Source organism: Ziziphus jujuba, chromosome 4, assembly GCF_031755915.1.
Source record: "Ziziphus jujuba cultivar Dongzao chromosome 4, ASM3175591v1".
Taxonomy (NCBI): Eukaryota; Viridiplantae; Streptophyta; class Magnoliopsida; order Rosales; family Rhamnaceae; genus Ziziphus; species Ziziphus jujuba.
In genome coordinates, this window is record NC_083382.1 from 13,411,771 (window position 1) to 13,435,269 (window position 23,499).

Consider the following 23,499-nt stretch of genomic DNA (forward strand, 5'->3'; position numbering starts at 1 on the left):
TAACATGAAATATATTATATTTTATTACCTGTGCAAATTGAGGTATTTTAATCTAATTATAATAATTTCTTTATTTATTATTTTATTGATTTAATTAATAAATTTTATAAATTGTATATATATCGAGTTTAATTTTGTTTTATGTCAAATTTCTTTAGTACAAATTTAATTATGATTTTATTTTACATATGATATTTTATTCTAAATTTAATAATTGGTTTTTAAAGCGTTTCCAATGTAAACTTTGAATTCTAAATTGTTATTGTATTATATGTGCATTTTGATTTATTGCATTTTATTTAATTAATTAATTATTTCTTGATTGTTGGAGTGTACAATTATTGGATTTTATGAAAATGTTTTAAAGGGAAAACATTTCTAATGGAATGAATTGTAAGGGTTTTGAGGGAAAACATTATTTTTAACTACTTATTATTTATTTACTTATTTATTATTAATTAATCAGGTTTATTTTTTATTATTATTATTATTGTATAGTAGATTGGATCACTCACTGAGATGATTAACAACTTGTGTTTTTAAATTTGTTCCCCTAGACCCAGGTTAATAGATGTTGATCGTATGGGGTGAGGACGTGTTGGTTTGTTGTTGAATTCCAAGGAGTTCTCCATTCTTTTCCTTCCATCTTGAATTACTTCTTTCCAGTCTTTATTGTATTAATTTTATATTCAGATATATCTTATAATGTTCTGTATATTATATTGGACATTTATTTATATAATATTGCATTGATTCCCTATTTATCTTTTTTGAAGTGCTGTAAACTTGTGGTGTAAATTGTAGTAAGGTAGGACGAATAATGAGATATTATTATAAATGCGTTTTTTGTGCAGGAAATTTTGTAGTAAGTCCACCCTCAGGGGAGATGCTGTCAGATTTTTCATTGGAGAGTCTGGTAGGGTTTTCCTGGGATCAAAGTTTATCTAGAATTCCAGTAAGGGATCTTGAACGAGTCCTAACACTACGGTGCGGACAATCCCTCATATGGACCAGCACCAAACCCAACATTTTAAAAAAAGGCGTCAGCTTTGCTATGTATGTGTAACAACAAAGTCGATGCTTTGTTGAAAAAATATCGATTTTGGTGCTAGCCTGCATGCAAACTGTCCGCACCAAAAAACCCAACAAACTCTCTCTCTCTCTCTCTCTCTCTCTCTCTCTCTCTCTCTCTCTATATATATATATATATATATATATATATGTATAGTGCATGTATATATATGTGTATAAGTGGGATTTGAAAATTAGACTTAAAAAAAGGAAAGAAAAAAGAGTAGGATTTGATAGGACATTTAAATAATGACATATCATATATATTCTTTTTCTTTTCTTTTTTATAAATAAAATAAGATAAAATCTAAATAAATAAAAAAAAGAAATATCTTATAAATATGTATCCTACTGATAATTATTATTATTAGGGGTTGATTAAAAAAGTGTTGTCTTTTATTTCAACTGGCGCATCAAATATTTTCTCCAAGAATTTTCATTGGCTTTGTCCATCGTGAAAATTTATTATTGCTGCATCAAAACTAATTCAAATAATTCTATCTAAAAGGGGTAATTGAATCTATAAGCTCAAAAGCATGAGTGTGAAAAAACGGCATACTATTACGTCAGCTTCTTATCATTGCTAATAAATCTTTTATTATTATTATTGTTATTATTGAGCTGATTGAAAGTAGATCTTTTAGTATTGCTAGTGAATTTTATGAGCACCAAGATTTTGTTTTTCTTTTTTAATCCAATATACGACCAAAACTTTGATAATCAAAAGCAAATATTAACACTTAAATAATAAATATTATTATATGTTTATTCCTCTAAATTAATTATTTTTTATGCCGTGCACCTCGTTTATTTTATATGGAAAGGGATCATTAAATGAGGAAAATTTTCAGCCAGACACTTGTCTATTACTCTCTCACACTCTTCCTCTTCTGCCACGTGTTTTTATTACCAAGTCCAACAACATTTTAAATATTTTATCCCTTTATTAAATCTTCCATTCAACATGATCGATGTAATTTTTCTGGTTCTTAATGAAATTCTGATATTCTTATTATTCGCCCAAAAAAAACATCTTTCTCATTACTTACATTTTAATCTGATACAAACTTTTATTAATTATATTTGTGTTTCTTTTTCCCTTTTTTCTTTTGGTTTCCGTAGCTATATAAGCAGCAGCAACCCACAACAACAACTATAATAATAATAATAATAAACAATTATTATTATTGTTGATGGTGGTGGTGGCGGTGGTAGCATATATATTCACTGGCATCTCACTCTTTTATTTTACTAATATTATTTTCAATTTTATTTGTTCTAGAGCATGTTTAATTCAGAATTTTTTAAATATTAGATCAACTGTTTTGAAAAAATCTTAATTGTTAAAAAATTTACTATCAGTACATTTGAACTATTTTTGTTCAAAATCCAAGCAATTTGGGATTGAATATCAAATAGTTTTTGCTAGTGAGATAGTTTATTAGTTCCTCGCATTGTCTATATTTACCATGACAGCATCACACTTGTTTATCCTTAGTCGTCAAAATCCATTCCGGCATACTATTTATTGATCTTGTCTCTTTTTACCTTGCATCCTTCAAGGTTTACAGGCTATGTAACAGCTAGTTCTAATGTTATATACGGGGTACACCTATAATACAACCAATTATTACTTGCAATCTACCATCTATAAATGTTACATGATTCAATTACGTATATTCTATTATATATAGCAGATAAATACAAATGTATCGTAGCAAAATGGTTTATAAGCAGATGTCAAAATAAACAAACTTGAAGTGTCTCTCATTAGATGCTTTTGATGAAAGTTCCAAATCTGGATTTTGGATTATGATAATGACGACAACAATAATAATAATAATACCAACAACAACAGTATTGAAACGCCCATGCATATATAGATTTAACATGAATTTAAATTCATCATGATTTATTTTTCTTGTAAAATATTGTTAGAGCTTCTTAGCATGCCTTTCATAGAAGGCTTTTATCCTCTTAAGTCCATCATCAAGGGAAGAAGGATCAATGGCAAAAGTTATTCGGAGCCAATTTTTAAGCCCAACAACAAAACCTGCAACATAAAATGAACTCCTCCATATTAAAACCTTCAATAATTTTATAAATATAATAATATATAACGTATAATAAAATCACAGTAATTTAAGTTTGCGGTGTTGGAGTATTTTTGTGGACTTAGTATAATTATTATATCAATTCACTCTAATTACTATTTTATTGCATTGTGTTTATGACGGGATGAGCACATGTTGAATTTAATGCTTAAAGCATTTCGAACCTTATCTCTTCTTTACCTATTGTTAACTATTGAACAATAAGTTTAAAATTTTATTTCTTTACGGAGGCCTTTTAAATTATTTTTTGACCAATACCATACCATTCATTAAGCTCATGTGTGTTTTAACCCATTTTGGTATGGGGGTGGCTGTGATGTGTATAGTGATAGTATGTGTGTATGTGAAAATTTGGGCAAAAGGAAAGGTGTAGAACCCGTGAAACAAGAGGAGGGAGAATGGGTGTCATTCTGCTTGAGCTTGCATGCATACTGGATCTTGTTTTGCCAGGTGAATGGGCTATCCACTACTCCAACTTTCTCTTTAGCTTTTGAAGGTAATTTTCTAACTTTTATGGCAGGTTTAAGCTTAATGGATTAACAAATTTTGTGATAAAAAGTTTTACATGAGTAGTGGATGTCATATCATTTTGATTAGATCATTATATTTTGTTTAGTCCTAATACTTATGTAAAACCAACATGCAGATTATTTAATTCTAACCTGGAAGAACAGTTACAGATTCCTCTTTAGCTAGCTTGAGGCAAAAGTCCATATCATCACTAATGCCTTCAAGAAGGGATAAATTCAGCTTTACCTGCATTTACAAATTAATATTCTTGGTTATTGGTGATCTAATTTTCATGAAAAATATGTTATGCTAAGGAATTCACATCCTCAAAATGAAAACATATATACATATATATATATATATATAAATCAATCTTACATCTAAACTATTTAATAGTTTTAACATCAAATATTATTTTATTAGCAGTTGAATCATATCAAAGAGTAAGATTAAAAATTCAAAAAGTGATCAAATATTAATTTAGTAATGTACTAAAATTCTATTGAAAGACAATAAACCTTATTAAAACTCAATTATTAATAAACGTAATTGTAAATGTCAACTTCTAATACGATTTAAGGGCTAAAAAAAACTTCTAACGATAATTTAACCTTTGACTATATATATATATATATACACGTATATGTATATCTAATATCTATCTACTGTTTTTTTTTTTGCCTCCTTATATGTGTATATATTAATATATTGGTCGATCATTTATGTATATCTATGTACTCAGAAGTCTTTCATAGGCGACGCGCCTATTTTCCATTACATGTACACGAAATCGAGTGTCAGGCATCAAATATCGAGTAAAATAAAATTAAATGCACACAATTTGTTTTAATTGCTTACCATAACTGTCATTGATCCTTCTGGTTGGTGTGGGCAAGTAAGGCAACCAATTTCCTTAATTCCATCATAACAAATTTGTGCATCTTCTCTCAATATATTAAGAATATTTGAAAAAAATCCACTTCTTGTTTTCCCGAGGATTTGAGGAAGGGCCACCTGAAACCATAAAATTATATATGTCATAGTCCTACGAAATAATTAAACCAATAAAGTGCGTGCAGAATTTTATTATTATTATTATTATTTGAGTTACGCACCATATAATAAATGCTTGTAAACACAATATATATATATATATATATATAAGATAAATAAATATCAAATAAATTAGACTGAAATTAATCAATCACATAAGATCCATATCCAAGAAAAGTAACTAGATTTAAGTACCTGAAGAAATGTTGGGGGATCGGAGGACATCTCAACATAGCTCGTAATGCATTCCATAACCTGAATTTGTTAATGTTAGGAAAATAAGTTAAGCTCAAACTCAATCCGGGAAAACAGTGATAAATCTAGACTGTGATGAGAAAGATACAGAACTAACCCCAGATTGTTGAAGTATGCCATTTGGGTCAGATGCCACAATCCAACCAATTCTCCAACCAGGAACAACCCATTGTTTTGACAAAGATCCTAGTGTCATAACAGGCACAATTGATGCAAATTCTGCCATGGCTACAAATGGATTGCTTCCAAAAGCTTGACCAGCATAAACTTCATCGGAGATCACAAAAATCCCAAGTTTTTTTGCAGTCTCAGCAATCTAACATATACTTTGTCATATAAGATAACATTAAAAAAAAAAAAAAAAAAATTGACGATAAAGTACAGAGTCAAAATTTTTGGAAGTTCAGAATATATCAAAATTATCTATTGGACACCATCATAGTTTATTACTACTAATAAACCACGAATTATATATGATTGGATGTTAAATATATATCTAACATAAGTATCGTTTTGTATGAAGCTCAATAAATAATTTCTGTCACAAGTAAGCACACCTTTTTTAAATGTTGAAAAGTGAAGACACTTCCACAAGGATTTGTGGGGTTAATTATGACCATGGCAACAGTGTTATGATCAGCAAGAGCTTCAACAGCATCGAGATCGACTTCCCAAGCCTTTTCCGGTAGGAGATCGAAATGGCGAGCTTCGAGTTTGCTAAAAGCTGCTCGAGCTTCATATTGTGGGTAACCAGGTCTAGGAAGCAGAATGTTAGCTCCAGGACAAGCGAGAACTGATAATATGATTTCTATTGCTTGTGTGCAACCAGCTGTAATACAAACATGGTCTGGAGATAGTTGGTAGGAGAGGCCTTTTGATAGATGTTCAGCAATAGCCCTGTTAATCATAAAAAATAAATTAATAAAATAAAATTAAAATTAAAATGAGTCCAAGCAATGAAAATAATGTGTCAATTTTGCTTGGAATCTCTTGACTCTAGATATCTTGTGCAGAAATGAATGAAATTATTGTATGTATAAAAATTCTAATTCATAACAAACGAGATCAGCTGATATGATAATTTAATTAGCAAAATGTTATGATTGATTTTTACAGATAAGTAATCAAACTTTATTTAAAAAAAAAAACAAAGTTAAATAAAATGAACAATTAATAAAATCATATCAATTAAGGATTCTAGTAATAGAATTGATGGCTATCAAAAAGCTATTCTTTACGGTCAGCGAGTTGGTGTTAGTGGTGGTGAAATTGTAAGTGACTCACAATTAGCTATTTCTATTCTTAAAAATTCAGAAATGTTTTTAGGATTCAATTGTTTTCTAGTTGATGATATTAAGCTTTTGTCAAGTTCTTTTAGTTGTTTAATTTTGGTGTTCTTTTGCTCCTAGAGAAACAAATAGAGTTGCTTATTGTTGAGCTAGATTGCTCTTTTCATTAGATTTTGTTTGAATTCTAATTTGATAAAATGAAAATTAAGAACACTGAATGGTTATTTAACGTTCTTCAAAATGAAGTATTGAGTAGTAATTAACGATTATTACTGCAAGTGACATAGTATTATATATTTGACAAAAAACATATAGAGGATCTAATTCAGTTGATTAAAGATTACAGCAGTACTAATTTGACTAAAGTGTCCCTTTCGGACGTATTTATTCACTAACAAGAAGATACTGTGGATGCGATTGGATATACAATGTGTAACGCATGTATATATATATATATATATATATATATATATAAATATATATGTGGCATGTATGTGTTAAAAATCATGATTACTGTTAATATTAATATACAATATCAATTTGAAATTTAAATTAATTAAAATTTTTCAAATCGAAAAACACAATGCCAGTAATATATATATATATATATATATATATATATATATAGTATGCTAATCCTTCTTGGAAAGATACCAATATGGTCATTTTTTTCTTTTTTATTTTTATTTTTTGATCATATGGTAATGCTAACTACTAATAATATATTGTTATATCCTATACATGTCAGACTTAAAAATATTTATTTACGCAGATACGTGCCGTGCTAAACCAGCTATGAGGAATAAGAACATATATGAACATTAATATATAGCAAAATAAATATTGTCCATTTCTTTATTGTTTACCAAATTATTCCAAAAATAATTAAGGCATCATTATTTAATTATTTGGGCATTGGCCGTTGGGTTCTTGATAAGTTGCAAAGAGAATTTTTATTTATCGTTGTCTTTTTTTAAAATAGATCATTTATTTATTTATTTATTCTTTTTTTTTTTTTCTTTAATGGATGAATTAAAAGTTGCCAAAGTTTCACCACACCCACGGTTCAACTCGAAGACGCCACAATATATAGATATATATATATATATATATATATATATATATATATATATATATATACATATTTGAAAACTGTAATGCTAGCCTCATATTTCAGTTCAAGTATATATTTATTCTAGAATTACTATTTCATTTAATTTAGGATAACAAAAGAATAATATAATTAACATAATAAATTAAAGAATTCAATATATTTTATTATATTACGCTCCAGTTTTTAATTATCGGATCAAAAAGAGACAATGTTTTGAACTCCAAGAAATTAATAATTTCTTTAGAAATATAGTAATAATCAATGTGATTTTCAATTCCCACCATCCAAAACAAAATTTCTCCTCACTTTAATTTTTCTCTTTTTAGTGGAATTTCCACTATAGCAATATCAATATGGGAGTCCAAAGTCCAAACACACATCATTTCATAATCATATATTAAAACAGAAAGACAGGTTTTGCTTTGTTACCTCTTCGCCGAAGCTACACCGAGGGAGGGAGCATAACAGTTGAACTCAAACGATTGCACGGCTTTGGCAACGGCGTCTGGGGCAACCGCCGTGGTCCGGAAGCATGCAAACGTAGAAGGGTCGGTGCGGGCAAGCGGAATGATAGGGCGGTTGTCGTCTTTGCTAATGTTCCCCATCAGCATGTTCATAACTCCACGAACGGAGATGGAAGCTGAGTTGAGCTCTGTGTTCCCTTGGAATCCCCACTTCTTCTTTTCCAACTCCATTGATGGTTGTTTTGGGCTTTGGTGGAAGCAAAAGCTATATGATGGCTAAATAAGGGAGACGTTGGTAGGTGGAAGTGGAAACTCATGTCTTTTGCTCTCTATATCATTGATTATTGAACACCAAGACTTTGATAGCCAAAAACAAATATCAAAAACTTTTTAATGTTATTTTTGTGTTTATGCCTTAAATTATATATATATATATATATATATATATATATATTGTTTTTAACTGCGGTGAACCTAGTTTAGTTTCTATGAATGAGGTCATAGAAACGCCAAAAATGTTAAAGAAATGCTTACACTTTTGAGTCCTATAAAGGTATTTTAGTTCATACTATATTTAGATTGATGAAATAGGGAAGAATAGGAGGGAAAAAAATTAAATTTCTTATTCGGATGGTTAAAATGAGATAGAAATGAAAGAAAATGAAAAGAATTGATTCTTTTATTTTAATTTTCTTTGTTATCCTTACAAAATTGACAGCAAACTGATAGAAATGAAAATGTTTCGGACAATTTTATTCACACTGTCAAAAACATTACATTCTTGTACATATTTTATCCTTAATGAATTAAAAAAAAAAAAAAAAAAAAAAAAAAAAAAAAAAACACACTATAAGTAAATTCCTAAAAACTCCAAAGCAAGCACCTGCAAAGGAGCCAAATCAAATAAAAAAGCTTCCAAGTGTTACACTCCATCAGACACCAATTTGTTCAATTCTTGATGAGTTTGGTTTTCCTTTTTCTTGCTAATAAAATAACAACGATTCAATTTTTTTTTTTTTTTTTTTTTTGCTTTTATAAAAATCAGTGTTCTGACATCTGTTCAAAAAAAAAAATCCACTTTGTCCTTATTTTTCCATCTTTCTCTTATGTCTCCTTGTGTGTGTGGAATTAAAATTGTCAACCATTCAGCAAAACTGACCCTCTTTCTTACCGCTCACAGATCATTGTCTCCATTCACTAATCGTTAAAAGGTATTCTAATATTCATTTCCTTTATTATTTTCCCCTAAGTCTATAACTTGGTATTCAAATATCCATTAGCAAAGCTTAAACCCAGAATAACAAATGTAGCCATGGCAGACAAACCAAGCTAACCTTTGGCTAAAATTCAAATACCCAGTTTCACATTCCGTGAATTTCATATTGGACTAATAGATTTAGAAAGATATATCGCAAATTGGATGAAGCAACTGATATGCAATGTGAAATCAAAAGGAAAAGGTTTATACTTTGTAATGTATGTATTTAATATTTTTTTCAGTGTTTAAGGTTATTTATGATATTTAATCCATATATTTACTAAAGTATTAAAAAATCGTTAAAATACTAACGTGTCAAGTACGTTTTATAGTCTGAATAATAATTGTCCAAATATTTTAATAAATGTTTTTATATCCCAAAATTACAGTTATTATTATTGAATAAAAATATTTATTGCTTTCATATCATTTACTTTCTTTCGTATTCACTAAACATCCAAATAATAATTATTAACAAATACTTGCTTTTCTTTTATTTTCCTTTCCTTTTTTTATTAAACTTATTATTTCTATTCCTTTCCTCCTTGCAATCCAAACAAAAGTATTAGACTTTAGAGTAACATCTTGTATATATTCAAATTTTCAATCCAAACTCAAGGTTTTTGTTTTTGTTTTGTTTTTTTTTTGTTTTTTTTTTTTCCTCATTTGGACTAATGGGCTTGAACCCTCTCTAAAGGAGTTACGTCCTCGTTCCAAAAGGGTTCGCTTGTTGCGTGAGACTAAATTAAATTGAAATGCACTATTTTAACTCTAGTTCAATTAGATTTAAATTAGGCTTTGACCAGACATAAAATAGTTCAATCTTATCAAATCTAATCCAATATAACAAACGGGCCCAAAAAATCTCAAAAGGCACAAATGTAATGGCTTTTTCGTTTGGGGATGACGTGTCAAATATGATATAGTTCAAGGGTTGAAATTTAATTTTTTTCAAAATCTTGTAACATAAATATAATATGTATGTAAACATGTGCGGACGTTCAATGTATCATTTAACAAATCATCTTGGCTTTTGATTGAATATATTTCAAGGTAGATGAGCATTTGGAAGTTATAAATATTTAATCTCATGATTTATATACAATTAGATCTCTACATTTAATGGGACAAGATAAATCTAAAATTTTTATAAAATATTTTGGAACATGGAGCTGACTACTACGTATACTTATATATTTCAAATTGTAATGTAATTTTCATTAAGAAAAAGTACCAAGGTTCTTATAAATGTAATAAATCTACAAAAAGAGCAAATTTTGCTTCGATTAGGGACATTGAGTTTGTATCTGTAGGGTTATACAAGATAAGTAAGGAGTCAAAAGAATAGACTTTTAACTTAATCCATTCCAACATATCACCCTCGATTTATAAGTATTCTTGACTTCCAAAATCTTATATATAAAGATAAAATGAATATATGTGTGTGTGTGTGTGTGTGTGTGTGTGTGTGTGTGGATGTACACAATAGGGCTCCATTGAAAATGCCCTTAAGTTGAGGATTAGTGAGCTGCATTATTTGTAGCCCTTAGATTACAGTAATATGACATGGACGACTCAGATTTTTGGCCTTTTTTTTTTTTAATCAGTTTTTGATTTTTTGAAAATTTTAACCAAAAAAGTTAATAAAAAAAACTCTGATAAAACAAAAACCCATCCCAAAACATGATTTGAGTTGTAAAAGAACCCGAAACCCTAGCCCCCTAGACCAAAATTGTTTGGCCAAAAAATTTCGAGCAGACAAAGAGCAACAACCAAAAACTCTAGTTAGAAAAAAATAACCTCTCAACCCATAACGAAGAATGAATTCAACCAAAAACTCAGCCCCGTCATTCATTCATTGGTGGCATTCATTCTTCATTCATCATTCTACGTGAGGGCTTTATTCTTTAGATCGAGTTTTGGGAGTTTTGTTGTCATCTAGCTATAATCTAAAGTTTGCAAATAAACTAGCCTACTAATCCTCAAGTTTCATAACTTAAATACATCATATGATAAGTGAATTTTAGCTTATTTATTTAGTATTCTTTAACTTGATTATTTGTAGAAAACTTAAGCATTTATGGTTATTTTAAAAAAAAATTTGTACTTATGTAGATGAACTCTAAAGTGAAAAATTTACATGATTTTTAAAGTATTAGGGCTCACCTTGGAGAGGAAGAAGGCTCACCATGCCTACACTAAGTCAAACACATCACTCATTATTCAAGATTTTCAAAATCCTGATTTTTCATGTTTTGATTTTTAATTTTGATTTTCATTGACTTTGGTTAAAATTGAGTTTTAATAAGAGTATGTGTGTCTCTAGTGTAGAGATTTGCATATGCAAATAATGTGACATCATTTAAGACAAGCGTGTGAGAGTCATGTGCACGTATAGGACCTTTTGATCTTGATTTAAAGGTTGGATTTAACAAAAAAAAAAAAAGTAGGGTTTTGGAGATCATTTTAGGAGGCTTTATTTGGATGGCCTATATATACTAAAAATGGGGGCTTGGCAGAGAAGGGAGGGGAAGAGGACCCATCATTGTAGATAACTTGGAGAAGAATAAGAAAGCAAGACACTCAATTTAGAGAGAGAGAGAGAGCTTGGAGTTGGAAGAAGATTGAAGAGATTCCTCTACAAGATTCCTCATCCTTTTAGTTTTCTCTGTCTTTTGTCACTTTCTATATTGTATTTGGATATATATATATATATATATATATATATATATGTCTTTAACATGGGTTTAATGATGAATATACATTCTATTTTGGATTTGGTTTATATTTTATACATGGATTGCTAGATTTATTATCTAGAGTGTCGATGAAACTTTTAGTAGGATTAAAAGCTGGGTTGATTATTATTGTACAATTCTATTCTTTTCTTGGATTTAATACTATAATATGCCTAATTAGATTGGATATCAATTGGGTATTGGATAGATATATGAATTTCTCATTTGGAAATGGTTATTTAATGAATTTAAAACCAGGATTATACAACCCGTATTTTAACTAGAGTTGGAAAACTTAATTAAGAAATGGGTAATCTAGAAAAGGAGAATTAATGCATGGCTTGTTAGGTTAATTTAAAAAAGAATCCTTGAATTTCTACTAATTATCCATATATTCTAATTTTCTTAGGGATAAGGAATTGGATGTAATTAGAAACTCTTTGGTTAGAGTTAAGGATAGAAATCCTAGAACTATAGATCATAGTATTTGTCATTTCTATTACTTGTATTTGTTGTTTCTCTTGATTTCTTGTCTTACTACTTTAATTTAATTTTAATATTAGTTTTAATTTATGTTTGCACTATTTTTGGCCAAATTGGTTGCCTAAATAAAAAGAATTAATCAATAATTTTGGTACTTAGCAAAGTTTCAAACATCAAACCTCAATGGAACAATATTTATTCATCACTTATTACTTGTACGATCTATATACTTACGGAAATAGTGCATCAATCATCAATGGAGCCCTATTGATAAATTTTCTATTGATAATATATATATATATATATATATATATATATATATATATAATTTTTCTATAATAAATTTGAAAATTGGCACTGTTGCACCTTGAACCATATCAGATCTTTTACATTGCACTCTAAATAATTTTTTCTAGCATTTTATACCTCGAAGTTATAAGATCCTTACATGATTCACCCTCCTATCAAAATACTAAAGGAAGAGTGCAACTTGCAATTTTTTATAGTTAAATGTACAAAATGTAAAAATGTCTAAATAAAAAATTAATAACAAAAATTTTTTTTTAAAGATAATTGTTATTTTTCTAATAAGTTAGTAAAAAAGTTCAAAATTTACAAATGTAATTATTCAAAAATAAAAAAAAAATATTTACAGATAATTGATATTCTAAAATAAATAAAGTCCAATAAAAAAACTCAGCGCGTCAAATTTTCAATTAATTGATCTTCTAAAATAATAAATAAATAAAGATCAATGAAAATTTTGAACATGCATTAAACAAAAAAAAAATTGAAAAAATAAAAATTTTTCAAAAAAATTCATATTAGAAAATCTTATATGTATTTTTTTAATATAATAAATATAAATATAAAAAAAATACATGTAATAAATAAAAGAAAATATTTTATAAAACTAATTTCCAATTTTTCTTTTAGGTTTTATGAATATGTTATCGTTTTTCTTTTGATAGGTGTTTATGTTTTTTTTTTCTTTTTTTCAATTAAGAATCTCTATAATATGTACAAATTATTATTTAAAATTTAGAAAACAAAATGAATATCCAAAAAAGTTAAAGATCAATAAAAAAATTTTGAACAAGCATTAAAAAAAGTCCAATTTTTTTGAAAAATTATAAATATTATAAAATATTTTTGTAAATAAAAAATATAAATATAAAAAATATATAATAAATAAAAGAACATATTTTATAAAAATAGGTTTTCTTTTATATTTCACAGATACTTGGTCACTTTTTTTTTTTTTTAGATCTTTATTTTTTGTAATCTCTATACTCAAATTATTATTTTTATTTTTTGAAATATCACATTTGCACTTTTATACTAATCTATGCATTTTTTTTTCACATATTCAAAATTTTTATTGGTTTTTATTTATTTGTTTATTTACTTATTCTTTTGAATATTTATTATATTTTAAAATTTTTATTTTTATTTTTTAAAAATCACATTTGTAACTTATTGAATAAAATAATAATCCTCTTTAATAATTTTTTAAAAAAAATTTTCATTAAGTTTTGTTTGAAAATTTTTGTAATCGTCATCCTAAATTATAAAGAGTTGCACTTTGCACCTTTGTATCTGTTTAGTATTTTGACAAAAGGACTAACAATCCAAAGATTTTGTGAGTTTGGGAGCAAAATGCTAGAAAATATTAATTATAATGTAATGTGTAGTACCTAATTTAATTCGAGGGGTAACTATGCCAATTTTCCTAATAAATTTGCGTGCTTACTTTATGTTAGACATTTTTTGTCCCCCCGTATTTTGTGAGACATGTAATTTCAATATGCAAACTCTTTTGTACATATCCCACCATTTCTGGTTGAACATAAGATTTTCACCATATTAAGCATATAAGTTTATTATAGTAGAACTATATACATATATATCTATATATATATATATATATATATATATATTCAATTCGTTTTAGGTAAAAAATAAAATCTACTTTGCATTATTAAATTAATATTCATCTTTGATGACAATTGGATCGATAAAGTATTAAGATTTAAAATCTAAAAAATGATGAAATATAGATTTAGTAACATACTAAAATTCTATTTAGGGAAATAAACATATAATAAATGTAATTTCAAATTTCAATACTTGGTGCGATTTAAAAATTGAAAAAAAAAATCTCATATTAATATTGACAGGACCCGCCTCGAGAACACTTCCAGGATCTCATAGGTGGTCCTGCCTAGTGAAATTCTATTGGACAATCCCTAGAGAATATCCAATGGAACTTCATCTTAAAACGTGGACAATGAACACATGCATTACTAATAATACCTCAATATATAAATATAAATAAATCCACAACAGTACAAAGTCCACAACCGATCCATTGTACCATAGGCCATAACTACACCCATAAGTAATATGTTCTCTATTAAGTCCAATATTTAAAGCAGAGCATTCTAAGAGTATTAACAAAGTTTAAAAGTACAAATAAGATATAAACGGTGTCCAAAAAGATAAAGGTAAGATAAAGAAAAGATAATACTGCTGCTGTCATTGAAGGAACAAAGTGACAGGCTGTGCGTGAGGTAGACTGCTACTAACAAACAATAAAATATGAAATAAAGAAATCTAAGTGAGTGGCATAGTATAATAGAAAAATAATAATTTATTTCCGTAAAATCTTTCTCTCAAGACCTCTTGTTTCACTCATTTGAAAAGTTTTCCGTTTAAAAATCATTTCACAAAATCAAAACTTCTATCCCAATTCAATATCATGAAATGGATACTCAAAAGGCATAAAGTGAATAATCAATCTAATATTATAAAATGCCATAATCAAGATATAAAAATTGAGTGTAAATATTATAAACACAGTTCCACAAGATTATTACGAAAGTTTAGTAATAACTATAATATTTGAAAACCATCAATGTACACAAAACATATACAATGTACCATTCTGTAACACCCCGTCCCGAACCATGTCGGAATTTTCACACGTTGACCGAGGTTGATTGTTGACCGTTGACCAAAGGGATCAAAAGTTGACTTTTTGACCCGATTGGAATTCTAGGTTAACTGAGGTACCATTACGAAGTACACGTTGGCATGAGTCCGTAGACTGGTAGCACGTTGAAAACGGAGCTACAGTTTGAAAGTTATGAGCAAAACAAGTTGAGGTCCAAATTGTCCAAGGGGTGCCGGAGTTGACTTTTTATTCATGCAAGGTTGAGCATTGACTCATGCATGGTTGTGAAGTGCTCATCGATACGAGTCCGTAGACTAGTGGCACGTCCGATTTGGACATGTGGTTTGAAAGTTATGGACCTGTAAAGTTTTTCAAATACCGTATTATTTTAATATTATTTTTTTTAAACGCGTAACGATGTGCCACGTGTGACTTAATGAAGGTGACCATATGTCACCATGTTAAGAAGCCACATGTTAACCATGTGTAATAGCAAATTATTTTTATTATTATTTTAAATAATATTATTATTATTTAATTATTTAATTATTTTTATTTTATTTTCCTTTTTCTTTTTCTTTTTCTTTTTTTCTTTTTCTTTTCTTTTCTTTTTCCCCACGTGGGAAAACACCCTCTCTTTTCTTTTTCTTTTTTTTTTTTTTCTCTTCTTTCTTTTCTTTTCCTTTCCTTCCCTTCTTCTTCCCCGAGCCCGACCAAGACAGAGACAAAACGCACAGTTTTTTTCTCCCTCCCGTCGTCTCTCTCTCTCCCGTGTTTTTAAATTCCAGCCACCCATAGTCCTCACGCGCCGGCCAGTGACGAGCGGAGGGAGGAGGCGAGCTCAGCCGCCAATTTTCACGGTCACCGGCCGCGCGGACGCGCGTCGATCGGGCCGGAGAAGCCGCCGGCCGGAAAAATTTCTCTCTCCTCTTTTCTTGTGTTTTCCGGCCAGCCCAGTCCAAATTAAACCTCCTCTCCCCCTATTTTGGGTCCTCTAAGTTCAAAAATGGCCTCCAATCTCAAAAATTCGAAGCGGGTTGCGAGATACAAGGAATTGAAAACCGACCGAAACTTTCCGGCCAAATTCCGGCCACCTCCGGCGGAATTGGGGTCGATGGAGACTGGTAATGCGATCCTCGTTCCACGAGCTTCGATTCGGAGCACCGGTGAGTTGTGGAATTGATCCCATAGTGGATCATGGGTTAATTGCGTGCTCCAGGTGAGTGACCCACCTTCAAAAATTATTTTGGGCAATTAATTATGTTTAATTGGTATTTCAATTATGCTCATGTGGTGCGATTTAATTATGAATTTTATTGCGGTTTAATTAATTTATTATGCATGAGCAAAGTGTATTTCGATAGTATTTGTACGTGGTTTCAAATATGATTTTTCGGGCATAACTGGGTAATGTTTTACGAAAATATTTGTTTAAATTTATAAATTATGCCCGCGGTATTTTTATGGTTGCATCTCGTACTTTGAGAAAATTGTGGTTTGTTGGTTATCAATGTTTCGTACCGGTTTATTAAATAAAAAATATGTGGGATGATAAGTGTGAGAATTTAATGTATTTCCCACGGTAATTTTGGAAAACGGTACGGTTGGTTAATAATGTTTATTTTTAGACGCACTCATACAGTATTGGTGTTCTGGTGTATGGACACGTGGTAGCGCGTAGGTATTATGTGGTTTAGCGCGCGGTTATTACTTCACCCGTGAGTTGCCATTGGACCGTGGGTAAGCAAGTTTGTTATTGCGCACAGCCGCCCCCCTCCTTGGTCGGGTTGATGGTTTCAGTAGCGGTACTGTCGGGACGCCGAAGTGCCGTTGCAGGTTTCTCTCTTTAACCCCCCCGCCAGTCGGTGCTCGGGACGCTGGGTATCAGAGGGCATCACCGGTATATGGTGTGGTGCGTCGGTGTAAATTGCAAATAATGTTTTAAACCCCAAAGGTGTTCAAAATTATTTACTATAAATTATTACATTTTAATTATATATTGGGGTATATATTTGTTTAATTATTGTTTATCGAATGGTTTAATCCCTTGGTTTTCGGGAGGTATGTACATTGGGTTTTGCGAAAAGGTTTTAAAAAGGGAACATTTCAAACGGAGCGATTGATAAGAGTTTTGAGGGAAATTATTATTTTCCAACAGTTATTATTATTTATTTATTAATTGTTGGTATTTGTTCTATTCCTTAATTGCTAATAATATTATTTTATTATCACTAAAGGTGTTCAGTAGTTAGGGTCACTTACTGAAATGATTAGCATCTCACACTCTTAAATTTCGTTCCCTTAGGTGCAAGTGGTGATAGACGTTTTTCCGAAGCGAACCAAGTTTTCCGCTACTGTTGTGTTTCGAGAAGTACTTCCGTACTCTTTCATTTCAGTGTATTATTTCTTTCAGCCTTGTTGTATTTCTGTTGATTAGCACTTCTTAAAGCTCTGTATACTATTGGCATACTTATGTTTTATTTATGCACTGGACTGTTGTTATTGTTGAGAAATGCTGAAATTTGTGGAACAACTTGTAGTTTGCGAGAGGAATAAGGGGGTGATTATAGAAGTGTATTTTCAGTGCAGGTAATTTTTTATTAGTCCTACCCTTAGGGGAGGTACTGCCAGATTTTCAGTTGGAAGGTTCGGTGGTATTTCCCTGGGATCAGGGCTTGTCTAGGGTTCCGGGAAAGGAATTCTGGACTGGTCTTGACACATTCGATGTACCAAACTGTAAACCGTGGGATATACCCACCTCACGATTCTTAATATATTAAGGCATTGTGGAAAATAATAAATCATCAGAACATACCCAACCTCATGATCCATGGCAATGAATAATCTGTAGGATGAACCCAACCTCACGGCACCATGGAAATAATAAACCGTCGGATAAACCCTGCCTCACGATCTGTGACAGTAATAAACCGTTGGATGAAATCAACCTCATGGCACCATGGCAATACGAAACAATCAATTTAACCCGACCTCACAATCAATGGCAATAATAAACCGTTGGATGAAACCAACCTTACGGTACTGTGGCAAACCCAGTACGGTATAATATAATACTAAACAGAAACTCTGGTACTATATGATACACCAATTAAAAATAATCAATACAGTATCCTTAAAATAATCTTGTAAAATCATATATTCTTTTCCAACAATATTGTATCATAAATAATACTTTAATATTCAAATTCAACCACTTATTTAAATATTTCAAAAGTTTGAAATCATCATTTCATGCTAAATCAGAAATACCATGGTGAAATATGTTCACCATAAACCAATTTTAAGCACATAAAATTGTAAAATATTTGAACATGCTCAAAATCATATGATTTTCAATCTGTTTTCTCAACCAAATTGTCAGGACCCGTCCAAAGTTCCCCACCGGAACCCTAGACAAGCCCTGATCCCAGGGAAACCCTACCGGACCCTTCTGTGGAAGATCCGGCAGAACCTCCCCTAAGGGATGGACTTACCACAAAATTTCCTGCACTGAAAACACACTTCTATAATTGTTCCCTTATTCCTCCCACAGTACGACGAACTGGTTCCACAAATTTCAGCACTCCAAAATAAAAATACAGTAATCCAGTGCAATACAAATACATAAGTGTCCCATACAGTATACAGAGCTTTATGAAGTACTACAAAATATAGAATACAGCAAAAGTGAAAGAAATATTACAACTGCAGTAAAAAAAGAACAAGGTACTGCGCGAACAGATACAGCGAGGAAGATCAAGTCCGCTCCGAGTGAACACCGACAACCTGGTACCTAGACGAACGGAATTTAAGAGTGTGAGATGCTAATCATCTCAGTGAGCGACCCTACTACTCTACACTATCATACCACGGTAATAGGTATATAAATAATAATTAGTTGGAAATAATAATGTCTCTCAAAACCCTTACAATTCTCTCAGTTGGAAAGGTTCCCCTTTTAAAACATTTTCACAAAACCCTTTATTCATATTTCCCGAAAACCAAGACATCAATTAAATACCAGAAGCGGTAACAATTATATTTTTAATTCTAATTCAGTTTCCAAACATTTTATTTTTAAAACACAGTTCTGAAAATCATTTGATGCACCCACTATATACCAGTGGCGCCAACAGTACCCAGCGTCCCAAGGTACCGCCAGACAGGAGGTTATAGAAAGAAACCGGCATACGGTCGCGTGGCGTCCCACTGCGCCGCTGCTAACCTGGTGTCCCAGCCAATGGGGGGTGGCCGCCCTCTCCGATGGCATCCACAGGACACCCTCATAATATCAACCGCGCGCTACTCACACCCACCTGCGCGCTAATCATATCCGTGTGCACAATATCCATATCACATATACCATATCACATAATCAGAACACCAGTACGTGCACGGTGCATCTAAAAATCATAAAATCCACAATTTAAATTATAAAACAAATTTCACATTTTTCATAAACATAGCGGGCATAATCCATCCGCTTGAACCGGGAAATTCTCCACAATTTCCTTATAATTAATACCATAAATTCCATGATTTTCAAATCCACCAACTCCCAAATCCATCAATTCAAATATCCACATTTTTTCCAAGCATAAATAATTTCTCGAAATATCATAATCAAATCCCATAATATTTTATGGGCATATTTCATAAAAATTGAAATCACCAACATAACCAAATATTTTCCTTGAAATATTTGAAAATCAAATCGTACCCAATTTACCATTAAAACCACACCAATTTCAAAATCCTCAAATCCATAAAATAATTTCACATGGCATACTTTTATAAAATGCACATTTTCTTAAATCCAATAAATTCATAAATAATTCTACAATAAATCCAATAAATATTTGGCACATAGAAATTAAATTCCAAATATTTAATTCACACATAATATATTCATCAATTAAATTCCCCAAATTAATTTGAAGGTGGGTCACTCACCTTGTGCACGTATCTCAATCAAGATCCTCCGCAGGATCGACTCCGCTACTTGCACGTGCACCTAAAACATCCACAGTACCAAAACCACAAATATTAATATTTTATTCGGGTAATCCCCAAATGGGTACCCGGGGAGCGAACACCAAACGATAACTAAAATTTACGAATTATATACCGAATCGAAGCTCGAGTGATGCTAATCACAGATCCGGTCTTAATTTCCGATGATCGTACCCGACGGGGTCGGAATTTTATCGGGAAGCTTTTCGGGTTTCGGCTCTGCAATTCTCCCAAACCGTCGCGAATTGGTGGAAACGGAAGTCGGATTTGGGTTCAGGAGGTCGAACACTGCGGACTGGAGCTGGCCGGAATTTTCGGGGTACTCGCCGGAACAGTGATTTCCGGCGGGCCGCCACGTCACCGGCAACCGTCGCCGGAACAGTAATTTCCGACGGTGGCCGTTTGCTGTGAAATTTTGCAGATTTGTAGATCGTGAGGAGAGCAATCCAACGGGACCGACGGTGAGCAAAACGGAGGTCGGACGGCGGAGAAATCACCGTTTGAAGATTTTTGACCCCTCGCCGGAAAACGCTCCGATCCCGGCGCGTCGGTGGTCCGATGGTCGTGATTTTTGGTGGGTAGGCCGGACTTGAGGAGAGGATCAAGGCTGTCAGGCGCGTGTACTGTTTATAGGCCGGAATAGTGCCGATTCGCGGTGGCCGGCGGTGGAGGGGAAAAATCGCCGCCAAACTTCGGACGTCCGATCCGGGCGCGTCCGGCGGCCGTTTGCCGTGAAATTTGGAGGTTTTGCCGGAAATGAGGTGGGCAAGCTTTCTGTCCGGCGCGTGTACAGTAACTCGGCCGGAACAGTGACAAAATCCGGTGGCCGGCGGTGGCTCTTTCTCTCTCCTCTCTCTCTTTCTCTCTCCTCTCTCTCTTTCTCTCTCTTCTCTCTCTTTCTCTCTCTTCCCCGAGTGTTTTAACAAATAAAACCCCTGCATGACACTGTTCATGCCACGTGGACCAATCAGAAACTGACACGTGGCGTTTCACTGTTCACCGACCCAAAAAAAAATATTAAAATAATACGGTATCCGGTAAACTTCAAACGTCCATAACTTTTTAACCGGATGTCCGTTTTGAGCGTGCCGCTAGTCTGTGAACTCGTATCGACGAGCACTTCACAACCATGCATGAGTCAAAGCTCAATTCCCCATAAACAAAAAGTCAACTCCGGCACCCCTTGGACAGTTTGGACCGCAACTTGTTTCGTCCATAACTTTCAAACCGTAGCTCCGTTTTCGACGTGCTACCAGTCTACGAACTCGTGGCATCGTGCACTTCGCCACGGTGCCCTAGTCATCTCGAAATTCCCACCGAGTCAAAAAGTCAACTTTGACCCCTTCGGTCAACGGTCAACGGTCAACCTCGGTCAACGTGCACGGATTCCGGTGCGATCCGGGACGGGGTGTTACACAAATAATTTCCAAAATGATTAAAAACCTCAATTTAATTTCCAAGATATTAAATACCAAAGTCCATTTATGAACTCATTAGAATTAAAAACCGCTTAAAATATTGTCAAACGTCACAAAAAATGATAACACATATATAAAAAATCAAATATTTATATATGTATAAACCAAACATATTAGTCAAATGGTATATATGTAAAATATTCGAAGCACATATATACTATACTCTATATCCAAAACATTTAAAAAAATGATATAACCCTTCACAGTACTGCAAATACTCACTTCTGCTCCCCTGCAGGACCACCTCTAGACTCAATACGAGTGTCTGTAATATAAATAAAATATTTCTCATGCTCCAATAACTAAACTAAAGATACTTGTATGAACCAAATGTCTTAAAATAATTTATACCACTAAAAAAATTTCATAAATTGGAAACCGAATAGTCTAATTATACTGCATACCCTTAGGATCCGTTCACCCAAAGGCTAATCTTTTAAAATTGAATCTTCTAATGGGTCCTAATAATATCTAATTTCACTAATCCAACTCTAATTTTAACCAATTTGACCAATTTTGTCCAAACATAGTCTGAACTTATCCTAAATTTAACTAATTGACCCAAAAATAGAAAAATTATCAAATGACCTCCAAAATTTACAAATTTTATATCAACGAGAAGCCCAAGAGACAAGGAACCCATTAGTATGCTCACCTCGGTCCAAAGGTTCCTTCGGTGGTCGGAAAACTCATCGCAATACTCGGCTAAACTCCACATTGATGTACGTCTCAAATGGTGAGGAATCTTGGCAAAAAGACCACAGAAATGAGTTCAAAGGGTCCAAAAATGATGGGAAAGGTCTATGGGTTGGCTTGAAATAATCAAAAAAGGGTCAATAGTCGGAAAACGTTAAACGGCCGTTGCAAGGTTAAAACGGCCTATTTCGGCCCATTTGCCAGCGGTTGGGCTTGAAATTTGGCCCGCGAGGTCGTCTCAAAGTGCATAAGGAGGTGGTCAGAATCGGGCAAAATGGCGATGACCCAGTTAAATGTAAAACGGGTTAGAAACGATCCAGTTTAGGTCAGTGCATCTGGAGAGAAATTTCTTGGGTTTGGATAACAAAATGGATATTTTGGAACTTGTTTCTTGCTGTGCGTGCTTTTCCACATTTATATAAAGTATGGGTCACTAACAGACGAAAATTTAGGACTGGTTTAGACACTGATATAAAACTGATATTTGAAATTTTACAAAACCATAACTTTTTATTCATAGCTCAAAATTTGGCATGCTCCCAGTTTATGAACTCATATCAAAAAACTGTATATAATAGTACATCAGTCAAATCAAAAAATCTTATCCATAAAAAAAGTCAACTTTGATCCCACATACTATTCACTTGGTCAAACCTGATCAAATTTAGTCAAATCTTGTCAAATTGTACAACATGGATATTTTGGTACAAATTATTACAAATATTCATATTAAAAACTTTATTTTTTAACCTGAGTAGTTTGCTATTTACACCAGTAGTATATAGCCTTCAAAATATGGTACAACAGACCATTTTTGTATTATAGGACATTTAATACACATATTTTATATTTTGTTTTGATGTTAAGTAATGTGATGTGTGATTAGCATTGAATTCATTTTTTTTATATTTTTATTTTTGTTTGCTTCAAAGCGTTGAGTTCATGTTGCATGTATATTTATGGGAAGCGATAAAGTTTCTATTTTTATTTTTAAATTTTTTATAAAG

At 31.8% G+C, this 23,499-nt stretch overlaps 1 protein-coding gene across 1 annotated transcript; it reads right to left on the reverse strand.

The window, feature by feature from the left end:
* Nucleotides 1-2,899: 2,899 nt before the first annotated feature.
* Nucleotides 2,900-8,160, reverse strand: LOC125422181 (nicotianamine aminotransferase 1). The gene is made up of 7 exons (XM_048472713.2): nt 7,836-8,160; nt 5,561-5,900; nt 5,101-5,319; nt 4,944-5,003; nt 4,554-4,709; nt 3,848-3,941; nt 2,900-3,124 (listed from the first exon to the last, which is right to left on the reverse strand). The coding sequence occupies exons 1-7, from the start codon at nt 8,099-8,101 to the stop codon at nt 3,006-3,008; spliced, it is 1,254 nt and encodes a 417-aa protein (XP_048328670.1). The 5' UTR covers nt 8,102-8,160; the 3' UTR covers nt 2,900-3,005.
* Nucleotides 8,161-23,499: the final 15,339 nt, after the last annotated feature.